A 22328-nucleotide genomic window follows, 5' to 3' on the forward strand; every position below is an offset into this window, starting at 1 on the left:
CAGGAAAAATCTTGCATTTCTTGAAAAGTCAATGGAAATATATTTATTTTCAAGACCAAGTCATTAAATGATCACTCCAATAATTGCAGGCAAAGGCTTACCCTAGCCCACAATACATCTTGAACTTAACAGGTTGCTAAGGGACTAACACTTACACTTAGTCTGATGATGGAAGAATATTATTCTCTGCTAGAAACTCTTTGATTCTCTCACCTTTCCCAGTTTCCGAATATAATCAACAGATGACAGAATGTTCCTAATAACATACATGCTGCTAAGAGAAAACAGTGTACGTACGTACAGGCAGGAAGGTATCAAGTCGACTAGCATTCTGTATGACCAGTAATAAAATGCAGAGACAAACACTTGAAAAAGTTGGTAGTCTACTTACCGAACAAGTATTCAGCCATGACCAATTGTATGTTGCACTATCTCGGGCAAGATCGCTTGAAAATGTTAAGATCCAGATAAGCCCAAATGGTCGAAGCACAGAAAATATTCTACGGAAAGAAGTGTTATAAACTAAATTATGAAGAATGAATCAGTTATCATGTACCAATATAAGTGTTCATAAAACTATTGAAAAGGGCAGGCAAAACAATATGGCTGCGACAGGCATATCAAGACGAGTTATCTGACCTATTTATAAGGAATGCTGTAGAACAGCACGGGTCCACTAGTTCAAAATATTTATTCAAACAGGGGAGTGGAAATTTCTTAACCCTTTCTCCATCAAATGTTTAATCCAGTTCCATTATCGATGACATGCCAACTCACGAAATCATCATACGCGATTAACTAAATCTCACCCATTAAACGTACAACCTGTGAGTAAATGAATGAGTGCATAGGAAAATATACAACTAAAAGGTCCACTATAGTCAATTCACAATATGTCTGAGAGAAACTTTAAGAATTCAGACGTGAAAGGTAGGCTTATATGTTTTGACCTCTTTGGGCCTTCTTCAGCCTTAAAAAGAAAAATATAAAGTTAAAAACAAAGAATATGACATTTATACTAAAAACACAATTTTAAAAGGAGTCTTTATGAAAATTTTATTCTGGAAGTTCTTGCTGTCAAAAATATAACCAAAAATCTACATAGAGGAAAAAAGAAACACTCATTCTTGAAGCCTTCACATATAAATTGCTTTGATGATTATGTGGTCATGGACAGTGGTTTTATATATACAACCTATGTCAGAAAGCTTCCAGGACTGTGGTTGTAAAAAATAGAAAAGTTGCACTTACCAAGTAATGATCTTGGCTTCTGTTGAAGTAGTCCCCTTGGCAATCTATACACAATTGCCAGCATTTCTGGAGGTCTTGAAAGAAAGCAGGAAAATTATTAACTGGGATGCTTGTAAGCTCATACTGTATGTCACAGCCCATTGGATGCCTGCGATATCTTGATAAAGCTTTCCTTTCAGTCGCAATTTCACTCGCGGGAACAAAAAATCACAAGGCATGGGGTTGGGCGAATATGGTCGATGTGGGACGACAGTGACAGTACGTTTGGTCAGTTACTCAGTCGTGCATTGTCATGCAGTAAGAACCAGCACTGCGACTGCCACAAATCAGGGCAGCGACGTCGAATTGCTTGTCGCAAATGTTTCAAGAGTTCAGTGTAAAGAGTTTGGTTCACTGCTTCACCTGGTGGAATGTATTCATACTGAACTAACCCTTTACCGTCAAAGAATGTGATCGACATTGTCTTTGTTCTGGAAGGTTGATGTTTGACTTTTTTCAAGGCTGGTGATCCAGGACTCCGCCACTCTGCACTTTGACAATTCGTGTGGGGGTCATACTGGTAACACCAACTTTCATCTCCAGCAATGTCCAGCTCCATGGCTAAATGGTTAGCGTGCTGGCCTTTTGTTACAGGGGTCCCGGGTTCGATTCCTGGCAGAGTAGGGAATTTTAACCATCGTTGGTTAATTTCTCTGGCACGAGGGCTGGGTGTATGTGTCATCTTCATCACATCATTTCATCCTCATCACGATGTGCAGGTTGCCTACGGGAGTCAAATCAAAAGACCTGCACCTGGCGAGCCGAACATGTCTTTGGACACTCCCAGCACTAAAAGCCAAACGCCATTTCATTTCATCCCCAGCAATAATCTTTGTTGGAAATGTGGGATCACATCTGGTTCTATCCAGTAATTCCACAGAAATTCTTCGTCTTTCCTCTCTTTGGTCATCTGTTAGGGTGTAGAACAATAAAAGTTTGATTTCCACCTATTCAATACTTTATAAGCAATTATAAAATTAGGATCTCATCCTTATTTTATTACTAAATTATTAAAAACATAGGACATGTTTCGTTCAATTATTGAACATCTTCAGCTACATACATTTTAACAAGGTCAAAATCAGTAATACTATTCTAATAACCTGCAACTATTGTTTACTGCTAACAGATTTAATCATAATAACTGTACCGGGCGGTACACCTCCACGCCGCTAATTTAAAAATTGCGCCAGTTGAAACTCCTCTGCTGGAGGAAGGTTGAACTTTATCTACGCTATTAATTCTTTACCTTCTCAGAAGATGTCACCACGTGGAAAATTTTGAGTTTTTGAACTGTGTCATTTTTGATGTGTTTTGTTTCGCTTGAGGTAAGAAGTGTGAACTTTCTCTTCTAGAGGACACTACTGAAGATCAACAATAGTGCACCCTAGTGCGGAGTCAAAGAACTATTTTGTTGGAGAAATTTTTATTTCAAATGTTTGTTTCTTGTTAAATTTCTTTCTGTTATTGTTTAAGTTGGCTGTATACCCCTCTTTTCCCCCTTGTTTTAGATTTATCCAATCCCGAATTTCTTTTAGTAATTTCCGACCAATCCGATGTATCTTCCCCCAACTTGGATATGTTTCTGTACCCTAGCCAATAAAGTAATTGTGGGCGGGTGTTTTCATTCCCCTAACGCCTAGAACCTTCCGCGAGAGGATATAAACTGCTGATTTTTGGGTCTCTGCGCCACTTCTGTTCCATCTTTCAGTGTGTAAAGTACATAGCAGGGGGCGGGAAGCGCCTCTTTCCTCGGCAGCGGTCAACAACAAGGTAATGGCCGATTAATAACTTCTTTCTTTGCTAGCTCAGCAGTTTAACTCTCGGGGCGGGTTCGAAGCGTTCCACCATGTAACCTTTTCCTAAATGTAACTACTCTTTTCATATATTCTCTTTTAAAGCTACATACTGGGATAGAGAGTGCTAACCCTCTCGAGCTCCCACTCATATTGTTTTGAGGTGAACTTATTTTTCTCAACCTATTCTTCGTTAACGTAAAACAAATTATTCGCTTTTTAAGTCACCTCTTTAGTATGGGATTAGCCCTTGTATTTACGGCCTAGTGCCAAGTAGGTCTTAATCAAAGTGTATTAGGAGTGCAAGTTCGCCTCCTCTCAAATTGTTATTTTAGAGGTCATTTAATTAACCTCCTTTTCATTTAATAGACCTCAGTAGATTGGGTATTTTACCCCTGTGTTTACGTCCGTTGAGGACAGCTTGAAGGTGGAGTTTGGTGTGGCCTGGGAGAGGCTTAAATTTGAGAGCGAGTGGCTCTTTTGAAAATTGAGTATTGTATGCCTCGTGGAGGCTTTTCAGTGTAATTTGGAGCAAGGGCTCCTAGGCATGAATGGGGTTTTCTGCCCCTCTGTTGAAACTTGTGTCTGTGGGGTAAAACTGAGCAGATTGCCCTAGCATTGTGCAGTCAGGGCGCGAAGCCCAAATCCTGTAAATATTGTAACTACCCTGTGAACTTGCTACTTTGTACCTGCCATGCTTGTTATTTCTTTGTTTTGAAAAGAAAATATAACCTTGTTAAATTTTAAATTAATTTTCTCTTAGTAGCTTGAGACCTGTTCACCACCCCGCACCTTCTTTCACGCATAACTACCACAAAAACTCGGTAACAATAACTATTAAAATACTTTTGAATATAAAACATTATATATTACGTCGTCATTGTTAAAACAATATTACTATTTGTAGTGTTTGTATTGTTTTAACAATGATGACATAATATATAATGTTTTATATTCAAAAGTATTTTAATAGTTATTATGATTAAATCTGTTAGCAGTAAAAAATAGTTGCAGGTTATTAGAATAGTATTACCAATTTTGACCTTGTTAAAATGTATGTAGCTGAAGATGTTCAAGAATTGAACGAAACATGTCCTATGTTTTTAATAATTTAGTAATAAAATAAGGATGAGATCCTAATGTTATAATTGCTTGTAAAGTATTGAATAGGTGGAAATCAAACTTTTATTGTTCTACTTTAACTGAATTTCAATAAGGAAAAATGAGGATATCATCATGCAATCTGTTAGGGTGTCCAGAATGAGTTTTGCATTCAGTATCCATTTCCCTAAACCATCGTGTAAAATCTTATGACACATGTCACAATTGAAATTAAGTTCTTCTGATATTGCACACACAGTTACATGTTGTTCTTCTAACAATAACTCCCTTACACTCTTCACATTTGCATCGGAATGTGCTGTAAATGGGCGACCAGTTCTGGGATCGTCTAGCACTGAATCTCTGCCTTCCTGAAACCTTTTGTGCCACTCGAATACATGACTTCTTGACAGTGCATTGCCTCCCTATGCTTGTGTAATCATTGTCAATGTTTCACTAAGGGTTTTGCCGAGCTTAACACAAAACTTATTTCACAATCAGCGTCCATTATGTCACCATCACTAAACCGAACAGGGTGCTGTTAAGCAGAGCCCTGCCATCTAGTGTGTGTGCGTGGTAACATAGCCAAGGCTATCTCAGAATGTACACATACCAGGTAACATGAAACCAACAATTGTTCCTTTGTTCGCATTGCAACCTCAGAAATACAACCCTTGTACAGTAACTTTTCTGACAAAGGGTGAATGTGGTCTGTTATATCAGAAAAGGAATTTAAACCCTAATGAAATATATTTTGTGAATATTGGAAATTCCAAAACAGAAGTTGGTAATAAAATACAAAAAAATACAATATTGACACAAAAAAGAATTTTAATCAGGTAGAAGTGCCTCTGAAATATGTTCTAGGAAGGAGTAGATCTGGTTTGAAAATATTAGAATATTAAACCTTAATAATAGGAAGCAATTTGATATTGCATGGAATGTAAGTGGTTCAAGTTGCTTCAAATTGTTATATAAACACTAAAGAGCATGTTAAGTTTTTCATTTCAGTTGTCCATTTTTGCATGTGAAGCAATATAATTATACCACTTTCTATGATACATATAACTAAAGAATTTTAATGTAATAATTAATTTTTTTGGTCTTCAATAGTATGCTTTTTGTTCAGAGGTGAAATGTTTAGAAATAAGTGCCATTCGAAACAAGTTTTCTTTATTTCTTTGTGTATGAAGGAGAATTATGTCTCAAAATCTATATATATAAAATAAGAGTTTTGTCTGTACATTGCTCAGAATTTAAAAAGGATGGTATTTCTGTATCAGTCGTGCCAACAGTAACAAGGAAATGCCCTTTTTACTTTTCCGTAATTTCTGTCTGTCTGTCTGTCTGTCTGTCTGTCTGTACACGCATCACTAGTAAACGCCTGAAGAGAATTTAATGAAAATCGGTATACAAAGTTGGGTAAAAAGTCACTACAATCTAGGCCATAAATAATTGTATTCATGCTAACTGAAATGGTAGTTTAGGGAAAGGCCTAAAATTTAATTCTCAAATGTTTGTTATTAGTGGTCATGTCTTAATGTGAATTGGTATACAAGGTCAGGAAATAAGTCGCTATAATCTAGGCCATAAATAATTTTACTCACGCTGAGTGAAATGGTAGTTTAGGGGAAGGACTAAAGTTTAATTCTCAAATATTTGTTATTAATGGTCGTATCATAACGAAAATCTGTAGGGGAAGTCGAGGAATAAATCGCTACAATCTAGGCCATAATAATTTTGTTCACAATGATTGAAATGGTAGTTTAGGGGTAGGCCTAAAATGTAATTCCCAAATAATTATGTTATTAGTGGTCGTATCGATAAATACTACATAACTAAATAGTATTATATTTCCGATGATTTATGTCTTATACATTCTTACCATACTGGCTATGATCAGAGTTATTCATGAATTTGGATTTTTGTTACTAAGTCCTTATCAGCGCCGAGTCACGAGAAAATGGGTAGACAGGATTTAATGAAAATCGGTATGTAAAGTCGGAGAATAAAGAACTGCAGTCTACACTACAAATAATTGTATTAGACGCCCTAAGATCACAGAGTCGAAAGGAAACTGAATGTGAAGGCCTACAATATAGAAAGCTTATAAAAATGATCCACATTAACATTACATTGACCATTGTTTGTTGTGATGTGCTTTGTCTTGCTGTTGCGACTCATCTCCGATAGACAGGATTACTGCTGCATACCGAGTATTGTTTTTAAATTTGCCTTATGTCGCGCTGACACAGTTAGGTCTTATGGCGACGATAGGATAGGAAAGGGCTATGAGTGCGAAGGAAGCAGCCTTGGCCTTAATTAAGGGATAGCCTCAGCATTTGCCTGGTGTGAAAATGGGAAACCACGGAATAACATCTTCAAGGCTGCTGACACTGGGATTCGAATTCACTATCTCCCGGATGCAGGCTCACAGCTGCGCGCCCCTAACCACACGGCCAACTCGCCCAGTCGTACAAGTGTAACAGTCTGCCTAAATATTAGCGGGAAGTAGCTGGGGAGTTAGGTAACTTTCTTCTCTAGCATGCCATTGCTCTGTTTCATACATTTTCCAATACTACTGGTACGTAACACACTAGTTCATCATAGCATTCGAGTTCTTCAATCCCTACTCTGAGGCACTGATTGGAATGAGCAGTTGCATATTTAACGGAATAATGGCAGAGAAATGTTCACGGCTGTCTGCGGCCTGGTCATTCCAGCTCTGGAACTTTGGACTGTTAAATCGACACCGTAGTACTGTTCGTTAAAAGTGAGAAAATGTGCAGTTTTTCATTTGATCGAGTATTTTATATGATAAAATTGCTTTTAATTGCTACATTCCTGCTGACTTTTTTGTTATGACCTATAATGACTTCAGTTTGGAAAACCACAAAGTCAGTCTTTCTAAAAATCCCGTTGTGAAGCACGCGTACGTCAATTAGTAGTGTATAAAATTTGTGATTTAAGACTGTGAATACTTGTTTGCAGATCTGGGAGAGATTTTCGTGATGTGAACATATACAAGGTGTTCTGAGAAAAAGGTTCCAATAGTCAGAGATGAAGTAGTATGCATCAAAACAAGGAATGAAAGTCCTACAAACATGGGTCCTTAAAATTAATTTTGTCTAAGGAATGAGCGAGTGTTTACCATCACTGTGAATTTGTATTCATAAGAGAAATACAGTATTCATTACAGGAAGTGCTCTATGTGGCCTCCATTCATTGCAATGTATCCTTTCACCCTATGTGTGAGGGAATCATTCATGCCTTTACACACCTCTGGCTCTTGCCGGATCTGCCGACAGGCATTGAAATCATGCTCTCGTAGAGAGAGAAAGTGTGTATGCGTGCATGCACATATTATTTATAGACCTGAACCTTTAAATATTCTCACAACAAGAAAAATCTAAAGCACTAAGGTCTGGAGAACAGGCCCACCTCAACCGCTCTATTACCCATTAATGGCTTGTATAAGGCATTACCTAACCCTAAGAAGAAAATGAGCTGGTGCTCAGTCATTCATAAGCAACACATCTCCAGGCTTTCACGACATGGTATATTCCCTAGCAAGGCATATAATTGGTTTCTAAAAACCGTGGTAATACCTAACACCATTTGTTGTGTAGAATGCAGGGTCATGTTAATCTGACCCCAGGAACCCATGCCCATGCCATTTATTCTAAATTTATGATGGTGTCTTCTCTCTTGGAGGGCCTGCAGATTTGCATCAGCCAACATATGGGTATTATGAATTTTTTACAGTACCATATTTGGTGAACCTCACCTCATCCATAAACAAAATCTTCACTGTGAAGAGATCTTGACCACATCTGTAGAGAAGCTACTGACAAAATTACATTCTAGTGGGCTGTTCTTGTGGCATCAGACCTAGGAGTCACTAGAAATGGTACAAATATAGCAACTGTTCATGGAGGACTGTACAACAAAAGAATGAGTAACACCTGTAGTTGAAGCGATCCTGTCATGATCTGCATGTTAGAATATTTCAGCATATACTGGAGATTTATTTAAATTGCCATATTGAGAACAGGTGTATTAGATTATTATCAAATGACAAAAGTTACTGCTCAAATATGAAGCATTTATTTCTATTTATTTATTACCAGTAATCATGCTATAGTACCTTACTACTTACCTACCCCAAAAATTCATAATAACAGTATAAAATGTTTGCATTTGTCCTGTATGAATCTATAGCAGTTGTGTTTAATTTTAAACATTTATCTAGTAAAATAAGGTATTGCATTTGAAAATAATAACTTAAATAATAGGTTATAGAACACATTATCTACTTAATCCTTAAGCTTGTTTTCAAATTTTCAAACTTCATCAAAATCTATGGCCAAGGCACAGAAAAATAGGAAAATAATTGGATTTTCATCTACCGCATATTCTTATCAAATGTGTTCTTGTTGACTGCTGAAGGTTGGTCACTAGAGATGTTTTTGAAATGAAGTAATCATGATGGAATTATAAGAAGCCTCAGTCCCTCCTGTCTATCCCTACAAAGCTTAGGTAAGGGAATGAGATTTAAAATGCAACCAATTATAATGTAGTAATGCAAGAAGAGCTCCTACTCCTTTGGAATAAACTGACGATTCAGTCTTGTAAATATCAATGGTACCTTTCTTCCCTAATATTTTTATTTCTTACACTTTCCACCTGGTTGATTTCTGGTTATTGCTGAATTCATTAAAAACAATTAATCATTCAAAAGTACTATTATAAGTTGTTACGGAGATACCATGGAGCATAGAGGTATAAAAAGGTGTGAGCGTGAATGGGTGGACAGAGAAAAGATCAAATCTTAATTTAAAACTCTCAAATTTAACATTTCTTTCTTTCCTTGATTTTTCCTTTTTCCTCAATTCACATTTAAATGAACAACACCAAGTAACAGTTGGATGGATAAAGGGCGAGCTCGTTAGCTTTAGAAACAATAGTTCTTTGAAACCTAAGAATAATCAGGTAGGGACATAAATGACTTTTAAGATATAACTGTGGTAGTTCAAATGTTACACTATTACAAAAAGCACTATTGCTCCATTCAATTACAAGTTAGGAGATGCGGCTCCAAAATTTACAACATTCCAGCCTCTCCAAGGTCCGATTCTCTACTTTTACATTAGATTGAATATAAGCAGTTTACACTATCTTACTCGCTCGACAACCTAACTTACATTTAAATATGGATAGTTAACATTTACCAGGGGCAATAAGTGCCCATTATATATGACATTAGTGAAAAAAAAAAAAAAAGAATTAAATATCGGCCGTAAACTGAAATGCTAGGAGGCGAACACTTGCACTCCTTTGAAATACACTTGACAGTTCTTAAAAGCTCTATATGGGCTTATGGCCCGAAGTTACAGAGGCTAAGCCTATACTAGAGAGGTGACTAGATGGAGAGACAAATTTAGATTCCAAAAAGAAGAGATAAATTTTAAAGTTTATGAAATCATAGTCAACCCAGCACCAAGTTGAATAGGAATTACAAGAGGGTTAACACTCTTTATTCCCTAAGTTAGAATAAAGTCCTTAGACTTGTTTGAAAATTTAAATTGAAAAGTTGATAGATTTACATTACCAAATAATTTTGAAACCTTCCCCTCAAGTCAGCTTTATGAGACTATCACATGATTAAAAGACGTCTGCCATTATCTTGAGCTGGTGGGCCTTCTGACAACAGGCAAGGCTTTCCCTCTGTCTCCGCTACGAACACGCTTTAAACCTCTTGACTGGAGTGATGAAAAAGACAACATGGCCCAAAAGGTCCCAGCTTTTATAGTGGAGAGGAAGGTTCCAGAACTCTCTGGACCGAAGCCCTGTACACACCCTCAGTTTCTATTGGCTAATTTAATAAATATCTAAAATTTGTGATTGGTGGAAAATTTATGTGAAGAAAGAAGGGATAGCAATGCTAGTAACCTAAGAACACAGAAAATAATCTAAAACACTACAGTTTTATAAACTTAGAACTAAAAGTTTCTTTGAAGATTAATAGTCTATCTTCCCAACAGAAGGGCACATAAGTCAACAGTAGAGACATCTGAAGGTAAAGTTCAAAACTTCTTCAGCTAGAGAGTTCACTGATAGTTTTACAGATGGCCTTCTAAAACACGCTCTGGTACAGACCTCCACTCCGAAAGTCCTTCCGCGGTTGATTCAATTTTGAAATGTATCATTTTAGAAAATTTTAATTTTAGGAATCAAAATCAGAAAATTTCTTGATGGAGATTTCATTCATAAGGTATTTTGAAGAAAATAATTCTTGATGTAATTTATGAATGCGTAGAATTCCGGTCGCTTATGCTAAGGTTGACGCAAGATTGGCCGCCATTGCTGATGCCGTTACCCGGACCCGCCAAGTACCCTCAGATACGTCTCTCCCGCTACCTTGAGAGGGGTAGTTATGATGGTTGCTACTGATCAAATATTGAAATTCTGCCTGATGATGAAGTGGGCAGTTGTGGAACCACATCCCAGCCATTGCCATTAATGAAGGTGCCCAAGTTCGCCGTAGTGAAGGTGACTGGGCCAGAACAAGGTGGACCCTTAGCTCGCGCGGGCACCTCTCGCCAGTTGTTATGACACAGATGAAATTGGGGCACTGCAATAATACCTAAATTCCTGGGCAACAGTAACTGATTTTATGCAGAGAGTTTGTTTTTGATTTTGGTTGGTGGTACAGTTAGGGCAGGCGGCATCAAGAATGAGTGCGTGGAATCCAGGCTCAGGTTTGGAGGCAGGGGCAAGGTAATCTCAGACAGTAGGAGAAAAAAAATGTTTACTGACTTGAAGGTTTTTACAAGAGGTGAAAAAGTAAGAAAAGAAAGTAAATTAGAAACTTTTCACTGTTGACAGCGGCAGAAGGCCTCCTCTTTCAAACTTATGATTCTAAGCTGCCAAGCAAAGAAATATTATTAACTTAGCAATGCCATCACTTGGTGGCCAATACTGAGCCTAGATTTATACAGGTTTTACTTGGGCCAGATGAACCCTAAAAATCCTCATACCAATTGAAATATCTGCCCAATTTCTTCTTTCAGTGTTTTTATGTAAACAAGACTGTTAGTTATAAGTACAATTACAGCTACTGAAGCTTGTATTTCTGTCTCAGGTGTAATATCAGTTGTGGATGAGCTGGACTTTGAACAGAAAAGGGAACATGAGTTAACAATTCGAGCTACTGATAGTGTATCAGGAGTGTATGCTGAAGTACTGGTTAGTATCTTGGTCCAGGATGTAAATGACAGTCCACCAGAATTTGACAGTGAAGCCTACAATGTATCGGTATCTGAATCAGCTGCCTTTGGAACATCTCTCCTCCAGATATTCGCACGGGACAATGATACAGGCAAGTGTATATTTAATTTAACATCAATATTCTCTTGACATCACAGTGGAAGAATATTTGAATATGCTTGGTTTTTTCATGATGTCATGAATATAAAAAAATTTTCAGAGGTGATCTACTTATTCAAACTTAAATTTTCACTTAAGTTATTGCAATCCCTTAACATTGAAAGAATTCCCTAAGCAGTACACTGTGGTTGATAAATAGGCTGTTGGGCACAGTATGTTTAAATCCAGTTTAATAAATGTGAAATAACTTTTATTCACTATGATATCTCAGGAACTACCAAACTGATGAGTGAAATTTGGCATAGAGGTTCATCTTAAGTAAGAGCTAAGAAACCATTTTGAAAAATTCAGACACTGAGGGGTAAAAATACAAAAAATTGACAGTAGTAGTGGACTGCTATGATGGTTAATTTTCAATCTCGTGCCATAGCTTTCTCCGTGAGGCAGGCAGATTGTATTTTATGATGGAGTAGTTGCACACTCTGCTTGTTATTTTGTTCTGTTGGTTGAAAGTGAAAGAATTCTACATGTGTGATGTTACAAAAAATTAAAAAATTGATGGGCTGTATCAAAAGCACGGCAGCAAGGTTTAGGATATAAAATTTAGCTTTCTGACAGAAATAAAATAATTAGATGTAACAGCAATATTTGTTGAATATCATTTTACAGTTACAGCAACTAACTGGGTTGATAGAAGGCAGTTTAGGTTTAGGAAGGGTTATTCCAGTGAGGCTCAACTTTTAGGATCACCCCTGTGGTTGGGGGACGCAGATGAAAAATACACCCACGGTATCCCCTGCCTGTCATAAGAGGCAACTAAAAGGGTAACACCTTCTGCAGGTGGAGGACGCAGATGCAGAATACACATCCGGTATACCCTGCCTGTTGTACGAGGTGACCAAAAGGGGTGACCTAGACGCGGACTTGGATTGTGGTTTGGTATCATGTGTTGGACCCCTTGAGGATGGGAGGGGCTGAATAAATTCACAAGTAATCCCTGCCTGTCTTAGAAGGCGACTGAAAGGGTCATGTGGCCATTGGTCCCCTCTTTAATTTTTGTTGTTTTGAGGGTATGTTGTAGACCGATTCAAAATTTTTGATGTGCGTGCTGCTCGAAGATGGGCCTCTTACATATGCGATTACATTCGAAAGCCCACTGGTGACCCTGGGAAGCCTTCGGGTGGGAGCACCATGTATCCGTACAGTAGTATCCGCCTGACAACACAGGTCCCTGCACAGCCGAATGCCAGAAGGACATATTATTATTATTAATTGTTTATAATTTTTTCTCTATATTTATTACTCTGTACACGCTATGGGGTACATGTTATTGTGGGTGATTGGAGGAAGAGATTGCCTCAGTCATTCCGTATTACGCATCGTCTAACATCGGACCCTGGGCAGTACCTGCTACGACCAGGTGGGTATTGCTTTGGCTGCTTGGTTCGGCTACTGAGAGAGTGGGTGGCATTCAGGGAGGATGATTTTGGACATGGCGTCGAAACAACATCCGCCCACTATGGGTAGTTCACTATCCAACCTTCCCTAAGAGGGGTAAAACCCTGGGAACAAGCGTAGTGTATTAGTTTGGGTTCCAGCTTCTCTAGGTTCCTGGTTGCTACCAGAATCGATGGGCAAGATTTCAAGCTGGTCAAATCGATCCTTTTTAGTCGACACATCGAAGGTTCATACGGCGAACTTCAGGATCTTAAGAACATGCGCAATGGTGGTTTGCTTCTTAAGACGAGCACTGTGGTCCAAGCAGGTCGGTTGCTTAAGTGCGACCACTTTGGCGAAATTCCCATCAAAGTGGGAGAGCACAAAACTTTGAATCTGGTTCGTGAAGTTATCTTCCACCGTGATCTTGTTCTGAACTCTGATGATGAATTGATGGAAGACATGAAGCACCGTGGTGTGACACACGTCCGGCGCATCATGCACAAAGTCAACAGTGGAAGACGTTATTATATATGCGTTCATAGCCTCCTTCAAATTGTCAATGTTGCTGAGAAAGTCAAGGTAACAACCTATCGATGTGATGTGAGGCCATACATCCCATGCGGTGCTATCAATGCCAGAGATTCGGACACATGGTGTCTTGTTCGAATCCATCTACGTGTGGTACATGTGGAAGAGAAGTTCATGGCATGGAAGAGTGCACAACTCCATATAGGTGCGCTAACTGTCCTGGCCTTCATTCTCCTCAAGATTGGAGCTGTCCGGTATACCTGATTGAGAAGAAGATCCAGGAGATCAAGACCCTGGATGGTCTTTCATACCAGGAAGCGCACCATAAGTTTAAGTCTCTGAATGCCCCAACCTAGACACTAGACTTCAGCATGATAGCACAGTCTCTCCCAGGTTTGTCATTTACAACTGGAACACCTATCCAGAAGATCGCTGCGCCCAAGGTGGCAGTTGCTCCTGTGAGCAATGCCGCGAAGAGAAAAGGCTCAAAGGTGGGTTCATCCCAGCCTTCGACCACAAACAAGTCTGTGCCGGCTAAGAAACTTATACCGGCACAACAGGGCAAGAAGACAGCATCTCCTTCCCTCGTCTTCTTCCTTCAAGAGATCAGTGAAAGCCGCGCCTAAGCCAGCATCGTCGACCAGGGCTAGGAATTTACTTCCCAGCCTGTCTAAACAAGAATCGACAGCGGAAAAGATGAGCACCCTTAGAAGACGTTTTTCCACCTCTCCTACGAATGGGGTCTCTCGTCCTCCACCCGGAGGGTCTAAGTCTGCGCCAGCAGATTTTCCTCTTGGAAAACCTGCATGCTTCCCTGGTAGGAAGAAACCCACCCCTGGAATACATTGAAGTAGTTCAAGGTGCATTTATCTCCATCTTTGCATGGGGATGCGAGTGTAGGTTAGGTAGCATCTCGCTGCTTCTGACCTAAACCTCAGAAGTCCACACCCACACTATGGTACTGTTACAATGGAATTATAATGGTTATGATAGGCATCTTGCTGAGCTACGCCAGCTCATTAGTGAGTATTTGGCGAGTGTAGTCTGCATTCAGGAAACAAATCTCAGGCCAGGTCTTGAGAAATTTTCGACTATACTCGACAGAGCGACATTATACTAACCGGGCTTCTGGTGGCGTTGGCATTTTTCTCCGTTCTGATACCTACAGCAAAGAGGTTCCACTAAGAACCTTCCACCTCCATTCCTCTTATTGGGCAATTTGAATGCCCATCACCCTATATGGGGCTCTGAAACGCCTTACCCCAGGGTAAGGTAGTTGGAAACATTAGTAAGAGAGCTTAACAAACATGGAGAAGTGATGAGCCCATTGTGGGAAGCTTATAAGGTGACAAATTTGTAGGGTGCTAATGCTCTTACCCACTTTGTAGCATAATATCAGATCATTAAAAAATAAAATTCCTTCATAAGTGGTAGGTTATTATGGTTTCTTTTCACTTAATGAAGAAAGAAAAGCATTTTTGTCTATAATGTAACTATACAACTTTTCCTTTCTTTATTTTTTGATTATCTTATTTCATGACAAAATTTCACTATGAACTTTATTTAATTAGGTATGATGGCCATTTGCTTATTTCCTTTTATTTTTGAGATCTTATTTTGTGTCCTTCATAAAACTGACTTCCATATTTAATCACATATAACATTCCATGTACTATATTTACTGTCTGAGAATGGTTGGGAGAGGTAATGCTCATTGTTCCATCATTCTTCTTAGGATTTTTCAATGAATATTGTATAGTAGTTCTTTTCATTTTTTTAAAATTATCTCAGGGTATCAGTGATTGGATGGAATTTATTAAGATAGTACACAAAAACCTCATCTGGATTAAGTGGGACCGGAACTGTTCTGGATTATCAAAAATCTGGATAATCCGGAAAACTAAAAAAAACAAATACAATACATGTTATGTAATCTATTAACAGTAATACCTTTTTTCAATTGTACACAAAAATATAAGAACACTTTTCTTACATTTACAACTCTGTTTTATGCACTAAAATAAGTAAGATTCTAATAGAATAAAATTTATTGTAGCCACCTATTCAATACAATTCACCATTTGTGGTGATTAAATTCTAAGTGATTTGTAACTTGCACAAAAATAATTTGTGAGTTTTTTTCTGTTTTAAATTTGTATAGCGTTTGCATGCAGCATGATCAAGAAGATGTTTTATTAACATCAGTTCTGCCTGTGTGGTTTCAGTCTGGGATTCTAAATAAGCCATCAGTTTGTCCAACTGCATTGTTGCCTCTCCATGAGTTATTGATTCTTCTGATGGAGCGCCAGTTTCATTTTCGAATTCACCATCTCGTCATTACCTGCCAAGGTACAAGAGGCAACAATTTCTTCATCTGTCATTATGCCGTCACCTGAATTACATTCATTTTTCAACCAGTCATTTACATTGTTCACATCTATGTCCGAGCATCCGGGAATGCGTGCAAATGTGTCAAGGAACACAGAAGAATCCACGGTTTCCCATTCTCAATTCCAGGCAAATGCCGGGATGGTACCATTGATAGACCGTGGCCGAATTACTTCCATTTCCCATCCTTAACTATCCTTTGCATAAAAGATATTCAAGAAGAGTCAGCCCTGTAAAAGAAATACTGCACAAGTAGAAAAAATAAATATATTATTTTCAATCTGGATAAACTGAAGATCCGGATTAATGAGGTTCTTGTGTACTGCCAATAGCAAAATGTTATGTTATATTTTTGTTATTTTTGTGTTGATCACACTTGATTACTAATTAATTTTACAGGTATCAATCAGAAAGTACGATATGAAATTCAAAGTGATACTTCAAGTTCATCAGAAAATTTCCACATTGATCCTGAAGATGGTTCGATATACCTGAAGAGATCATTAGATCATGAAGTACATGATGGTCATCATTTCACAGTAGTTGCAAAGGATGCAGGTGTTCCTAGCTTATCAAGTACAGCCCATGTTTGGGTCAGTGGTAAGTAATTGTGCCTCAAATACCTTTTAAAGTTTAATCTGCCTCATAACTAGAATAAGTCATTCTACATCTTTAGCAAATTCATGGGCTGATTCTGTAATTCTGTAATTTGTTACGTATCTGCCTTTTGGCACTTCATCTGAAATTTGGTATCCTTACATTTTGCAATTTGAAAGCACCATTTGAAATTGTGTGCCAGCCATAGGTTGCTAGATATTATTTTACCTCAATGCCATGCATATTTTGATGTGCATACTTATGTACATCACCATTACAAACAGCCCATAACTTGTCACAAACATCCTTACATCACACACACACCTTAGGTGTCCTAAGAGATTCGACTCGTCTTCCCTTGACGTTACAGAATTTTACTTCCATACTACTTCCATAATAGGTAGCAGGTAGGGACCCTCTTCGGAGGCAGCCCTACCTATGTGAGTCCCAGAGCATACTGACCCGGTGTGTAACATCTGGTATGGGTCCCAGCTCAGGGTTACGAGTGAAGACCTCAACGGCATCTACGATGGAGAAGGTGGACTTCAGTACGGTGGAGATGGCGGAAGGGGCATACCCGTAGTGTCTGTACTCCAGAGGAGCGGCTACGAAAGGCATCTGTCTCCATGTTAGGGGCGGCCTAATTTTGAACCTGGCAGTAGGTATAAAATGCATTTGGGTGTGGCGAGCCCATCGTAACAATAGCCTACTATATGGACAAAGCAGATATGGTGCCTCGGAAAAGGTTAGGGCGTCCCCTGCTAAAAGCGCCACGCAGCTCTTCAGGTGCTGGGGGAACTGTGAAAAATGGGCAACCAGCACCAAACTACATCAAAATTGCAACAGTAAATGTACTGACACTGACAGGAAATAAAGAAGAACTGGTTGACTTCATGATAGAAAAAGATATAGCCATACTTGGACTGTGCGAGACCAAGAAGAGGGGTACAGGGGAGATCCCTCTGAGAGAAGGATACAGGCTGTATTACAGCGGAGGACCTGAAGCAAAAAATGGAGTGGCCATCATACTTAGAAGAGAAATCCAAGAATATGTGAAATATACAAAGTACGTCAGCGATAGGATGATGATGATGATGAGACTCCAGTTTGAAAATGACGTGAAAGATCTATTTCAGTTGTATGCCCCACAAACTGGTTGCATAGATGAACATCTAGAGGACTTCTTAGAGGAAGTGGAGAGACAGATAGAAGATAAGGAAGTACTATTGATGGGAGATCTAAATGCACAAGTTGGAATGGAAAGACAAGGAAAGGAAGATGTTGTAGGCCCCTTTGGATATGGAAATGTAAATCCAGAAGGCGAGTTGTTGGTGGATTTTTGCATGAGGAATCAAATGATTGTTGGAAACACCTGGTTTAGGAATAAGAACAGTCAGAAGATTACAAGGTATGGTTGGGGAGACAGACGAACAAAGACCATGATTGATTATATAATCATAGAGAAAGAACACCGGAAGAACCCTGTAGATGTAACAGCCATGCCTGAAGAAGCCTTTGGTGGAGATCATAGAGTTGTGATAGGAAAATTGAAAGTTGGAAAGATTGAAAAACCCCAATTAAGAAGAGAGAAAAGAATTAAAGTATGAAAGTTGAAGGAGAAAAGCATACAAGAAGAATTTCAAAGGGAAATAATACCCTTGGTACCCAAGACAGAGGTGGGGAATGTTGGAGAGGAATGGAAAAGATTTAAGGAAGCACTGGTTGCATGTGCAGAAAAGGTGTGTGGTAGAACATCAGGAAATGTGAAAGACAAAGAAACACACTGGTGGAATGATAGGGTAAAGATTAAAGTGAAGGGAAAGAAAATGGCATGGATAGCATAGAAAACATCTAAGACTGAAGAAAGTAGAAGAAAATATGTGGAGGCAAAGAATTTGGCCAAGAAAGTAGTGGAGGAAGAAAAGAGGAAAAGCTAGGCCTTATTCACACAGAAATTGAGAGATGATACGCAGGGCAGCAAGAAATTACTGTATGGTATCTTAAGAAACAAAAAGAGAGATCAAGTAAACGCCAGATTTGTGAAAGATGAAGGTGGCATAATTTTAACAAAGCCAGAAGAAATAAGAAATAGATAGAAAGAGTATTTTCAGAAGCTGCTGAACATAAGAACGGATGACATTCATTCAATGGACGACCAGGAAAGGCAATTAGTTGATGAAGAAATGGATAAAGAAATTACAATGAATGAAATTGAAATGGCAGTAAGAAAGATGAAGAATGGAAAAGCTGCTGGAATAGATGAAATTTCAGTGGACATTTCGGGTTCTCAGGAATGTCTGGGAGAATAAGGAGGTCCCTGAGGATTGGCAAAAAGGAATAATCATCCCAATTTTCAAGAAAGGTGATAAGAAAGTTTTGAAGAACTACAGGGGAATTACTCTAGTATCCCATGTTGCTAAGATAATGAAAAGGATACTGGAAAGTAGAATAAGGTTGAGGGTTGAGAATCAGATACAGGAAAATCAGTTTGGTTTCAGAAGTGGAAGGTCAACAATAGAGCCCATTTTCATTATGAGACAACTAATGGAAAAGCATTGGGAGTACGAGAATGATATGGTAATGACATTCATTGACATTGAAAAGGCATATGACAGTGTCCCCAGGACGAAAGTTTGGGACAGTCTGGTGCAAAAAGGAATTGGACAGGGATTAATAAAAATTATCATGGCATTGTATAAGGAATGTTGTAGTTGCGTGCAAACACAAGTTGCAGGACAAGTTGGTTCAAAATAACTGGTGGGCTGAGACAGGGAAGTGTTCTGTCACCAATCCTGTTTACAATAGTAATGGATGACATCATGAGAACAGCAAAAGCAGCATATGGAGGAAGAGAAATGAACATGATGTTATTTGCAGATGATATTGTGATTTGGGGAGAAGACGACAGGAAGGTTCAAGAACAGTTGAATGTGGTGAGTGGGAAGATCGAAGAATGTGGATTGAAAATAAGTGTAGAAAAGAGTAAAACTCTTGTTATGACTAGAGGGGAGAAAGAAGAGAAAGGTCAAATTAGACTTGCAGACAAGTCCCTGGAAGTAGTGGAAATGTTTAAATACCTGGGGAGTGAATTAATGCTGGATGCTGAGATTAGTAAAAGGATTCAAGCTGGAAGTTGTTTCTATCATAGTGTAAGAAACATGTTATGGGACAAAGATGTGCCAACGGAAGAAAAGGATACTATGTACAAGATGTATTACGTACCCATAACAACTTACGGAACAGAAACTTGGACAATGACAAAGAAGGATGAGAGTCGAATACAGGCAGCCAAAATGAAGTTCTTGAGGAGTATGATACAGAAGAGTAGAAGAGACAAAATAAGGAATGAGAAAATCTGGGAAGAAATTGGAGTGGAAAAAATGAATGATAGAATAGAGAAGAGCCAACTAAGATGGTTTGGGCACATAAAGCGAATGAGCGACAAAAGAATGCCAAAAAAGGTGACGGAAATGCAAATCCAAGGAAGGAGAGGCTGTGGACGACCACGATTGAGATGGAAGGATACCATCCAACGCAGCATTATAGAAAGAAACCTGGACTGGGACACAGTGTTGGAGGAGGAGTGGTGGAAAGACCGAATAAAGTGGAGAGGAACCATATTTGCCCCTTCCCGGCTACAGCTGGATAAAGGGAAATGATGATGATGATGATGATGATGATGATGATGATGATGATGATGATGATGATGATGATGATGATGATGATGACTACTTCCATACTTCCATACTACAAAGTTATTGTAGAGAATTAATGCACCATCTTTATTATACATTATCTTCAAACCTTGCGATTCTGCTTTTTGTTCTTAGATAAGTTGAATTGTATTCCATGGTGACAACCCTTTGCAAACATCAAGTTTTCTTTCTGAGGTTTTGTCATAAATCTGTTATTGTAATTTTAACATCTGGTGACTGTGATAGTGTACATATGGAAAGGCTTTTGTATTTCAGTAGGTACACTTTGATAGTGAGCATAGTGGTGTGGATGTACTGGCTCATAAGAAATTTGAGGCAACCTATATCAGAAAGAGTTCTCCTAGAACTCAAATGGTGATGAGATCAAAACAGTGGAACATGAGTTGTTTAAAATGATTCAGCAGGAAGGGATGGATGAAGAAAAACTGAAGAAGTGTTTCAAAATAATAAGAGGTACAGGAGGAGTCCCCTGCATGGAAACAAAAATGATTTATGGGGAAGAGCCATCGACATTCAAAACTCCCATTATTCTTCTTCTTGGAATGTGTTTGTTGGTGTAGAGAATGATGGAAGAAGAACACAGTATAATGGGGCATGTAGGTATCCACATCCTCTTAATTATATAAAGAGGAGAGGACTTCCAGATAATTGTAGGAAGGTGCACGGCTAAAAATGTTGTAGCGGAATGCACAAAATGTCAGTGTTCTAATGATAAAGCCTTCACCACACCATTGTCTCCCTTACCAAGGGTGATGGTGATTCCAAGAACACCATTCAATGCCATGGGATTAAATTTCACAAGCCCGTTGTTCCTCAGACACTGTGGGAAAACATGGGTGAGCATTTTCACTTGTACACTCTATTCGAGCAGCACATTTTGAATTGGTCGAGTCACTCTTGACTGAAACCTTGATATTAGCTCTCAGAAGATGTTTTGCTAGGAGAGGATGACCTCAAATTATTTTTTCTGCTAATCGTGCGAATTTCATAGGTACAGCCAGCGCCCTGTGGAAAATCGACTGGCAGAGTATTCAGAACAGCATATCGGTTCACAGAATAGAGTGGAGATTCAACCCTCCATCTTTATCTTGGCGGGGCAGATGGTGGGAGCACATTGTCAGAATACTAAAAGAACTATTAAGAAGAAGCCTTGGATGAGCTTTCTTGAACTATGAAGAACTACATACTGTCTTACGTGATTATGAATTAGTGATCAATGCAATGACAGCATGAAAAGGACCTGCTGGCCCTTGCGGCAAATGTTGGCCGCATTTCCTGGGTGTGATGAAATAACCCGAGTTACTCGTCTCTGTACTGCTGGAGATGATATCAGAAAAGGAAAGTGATATCTTAAAGGTTATTCAGCAACCACCTGCGGTTCCAGGAGTACCAGATGATGAAAAGGAACAAGATCAGCTGTGATAATCATAAGGAGTGGATGAGTGATCAAGGCTTCAAGTAAAACTGATCTTTAAATAAGACAATAATAATTTTATCACAGAAATGTAAGTTTGGAAGTTGAAGAACTCTCAAAGGTGGGAGGAGATGTAGAGAATTAATGCACCATCTTTGTTATAGATTATCTTTGAACCCTTGCAATTATGTTTTCATTCTTATATAAGTTTAATTGTATTCCATCGTAACAGTCCTGTGTAGAAATAAAGATTTCTTTATGAGGTTTTATCTTAAATCATTTATTATAATTTTAACAATGATATCGCTGTTCCATAATCTAAAATCTGTATGTAATTGTTCTGTTACTATTTGTCAGATGTTCTTCCGTATACTGCATTATTGTGTTTTATCTGTGAACAAATTTTGCCATCATATAAAATTAATAACTTTAATGTATCATCTGCTACTGCCTTATCACATGATATTGGTGAATACATTTCTTGTTGTTAAATAAAGCTAACATTCAATCAGCCAGCCAGTACTAGTTATTACATTTTCATTATGTATATATCTTACCCTATTTTAAAGGCTTCTTCAGTGCATTACTTGGATTCTTTAGATCATTACCGGTATTATAAATACTATTCAGTGACAACACAACATGTACATTATTGTAACAAAGTCATTA

General features: G+C 38.5%; 1 protein-coding gene across 1 annotated transcript in view; it reads left to right on the plus strand.

The window, feature by feature from the left end:
• Positions 1–22328, plus strand: part of LOC136874446 (fat-like cadherin-related tumor suppressor homolog) — a 671031-nt gene that overhangs the window by 444204 nt on the left and 204499 nt on the right. Inside the window, exons 20-21 of the mRNA XM_068227805.1 lie at positions 11332–11568; positions 16332–16532. Of these exons, the coding sequence (XP_068083906.1) occupies positions 11332–11568; positions 16332–16532 (438 nt within the window). The remainder of the gene's footprint in view (positions 1–11331; positions 11569–16331; positions 16533–22328) is intronic.

Source organism: Anabrus simplex, chromosome 5 (genome assembly GCF_040414725.1).
Source record: "Anabrus simplex isolate iqAnaSimp1 chromosome 5, ASM4041472v1, whole genome shotgun sequence".
Lineage (NCBI taxonomy): Eukaryota > Metazoa > Arthropoda > Insecta > Orthoptera > Tettigoniidae > Anabrus > Anabrus simplex.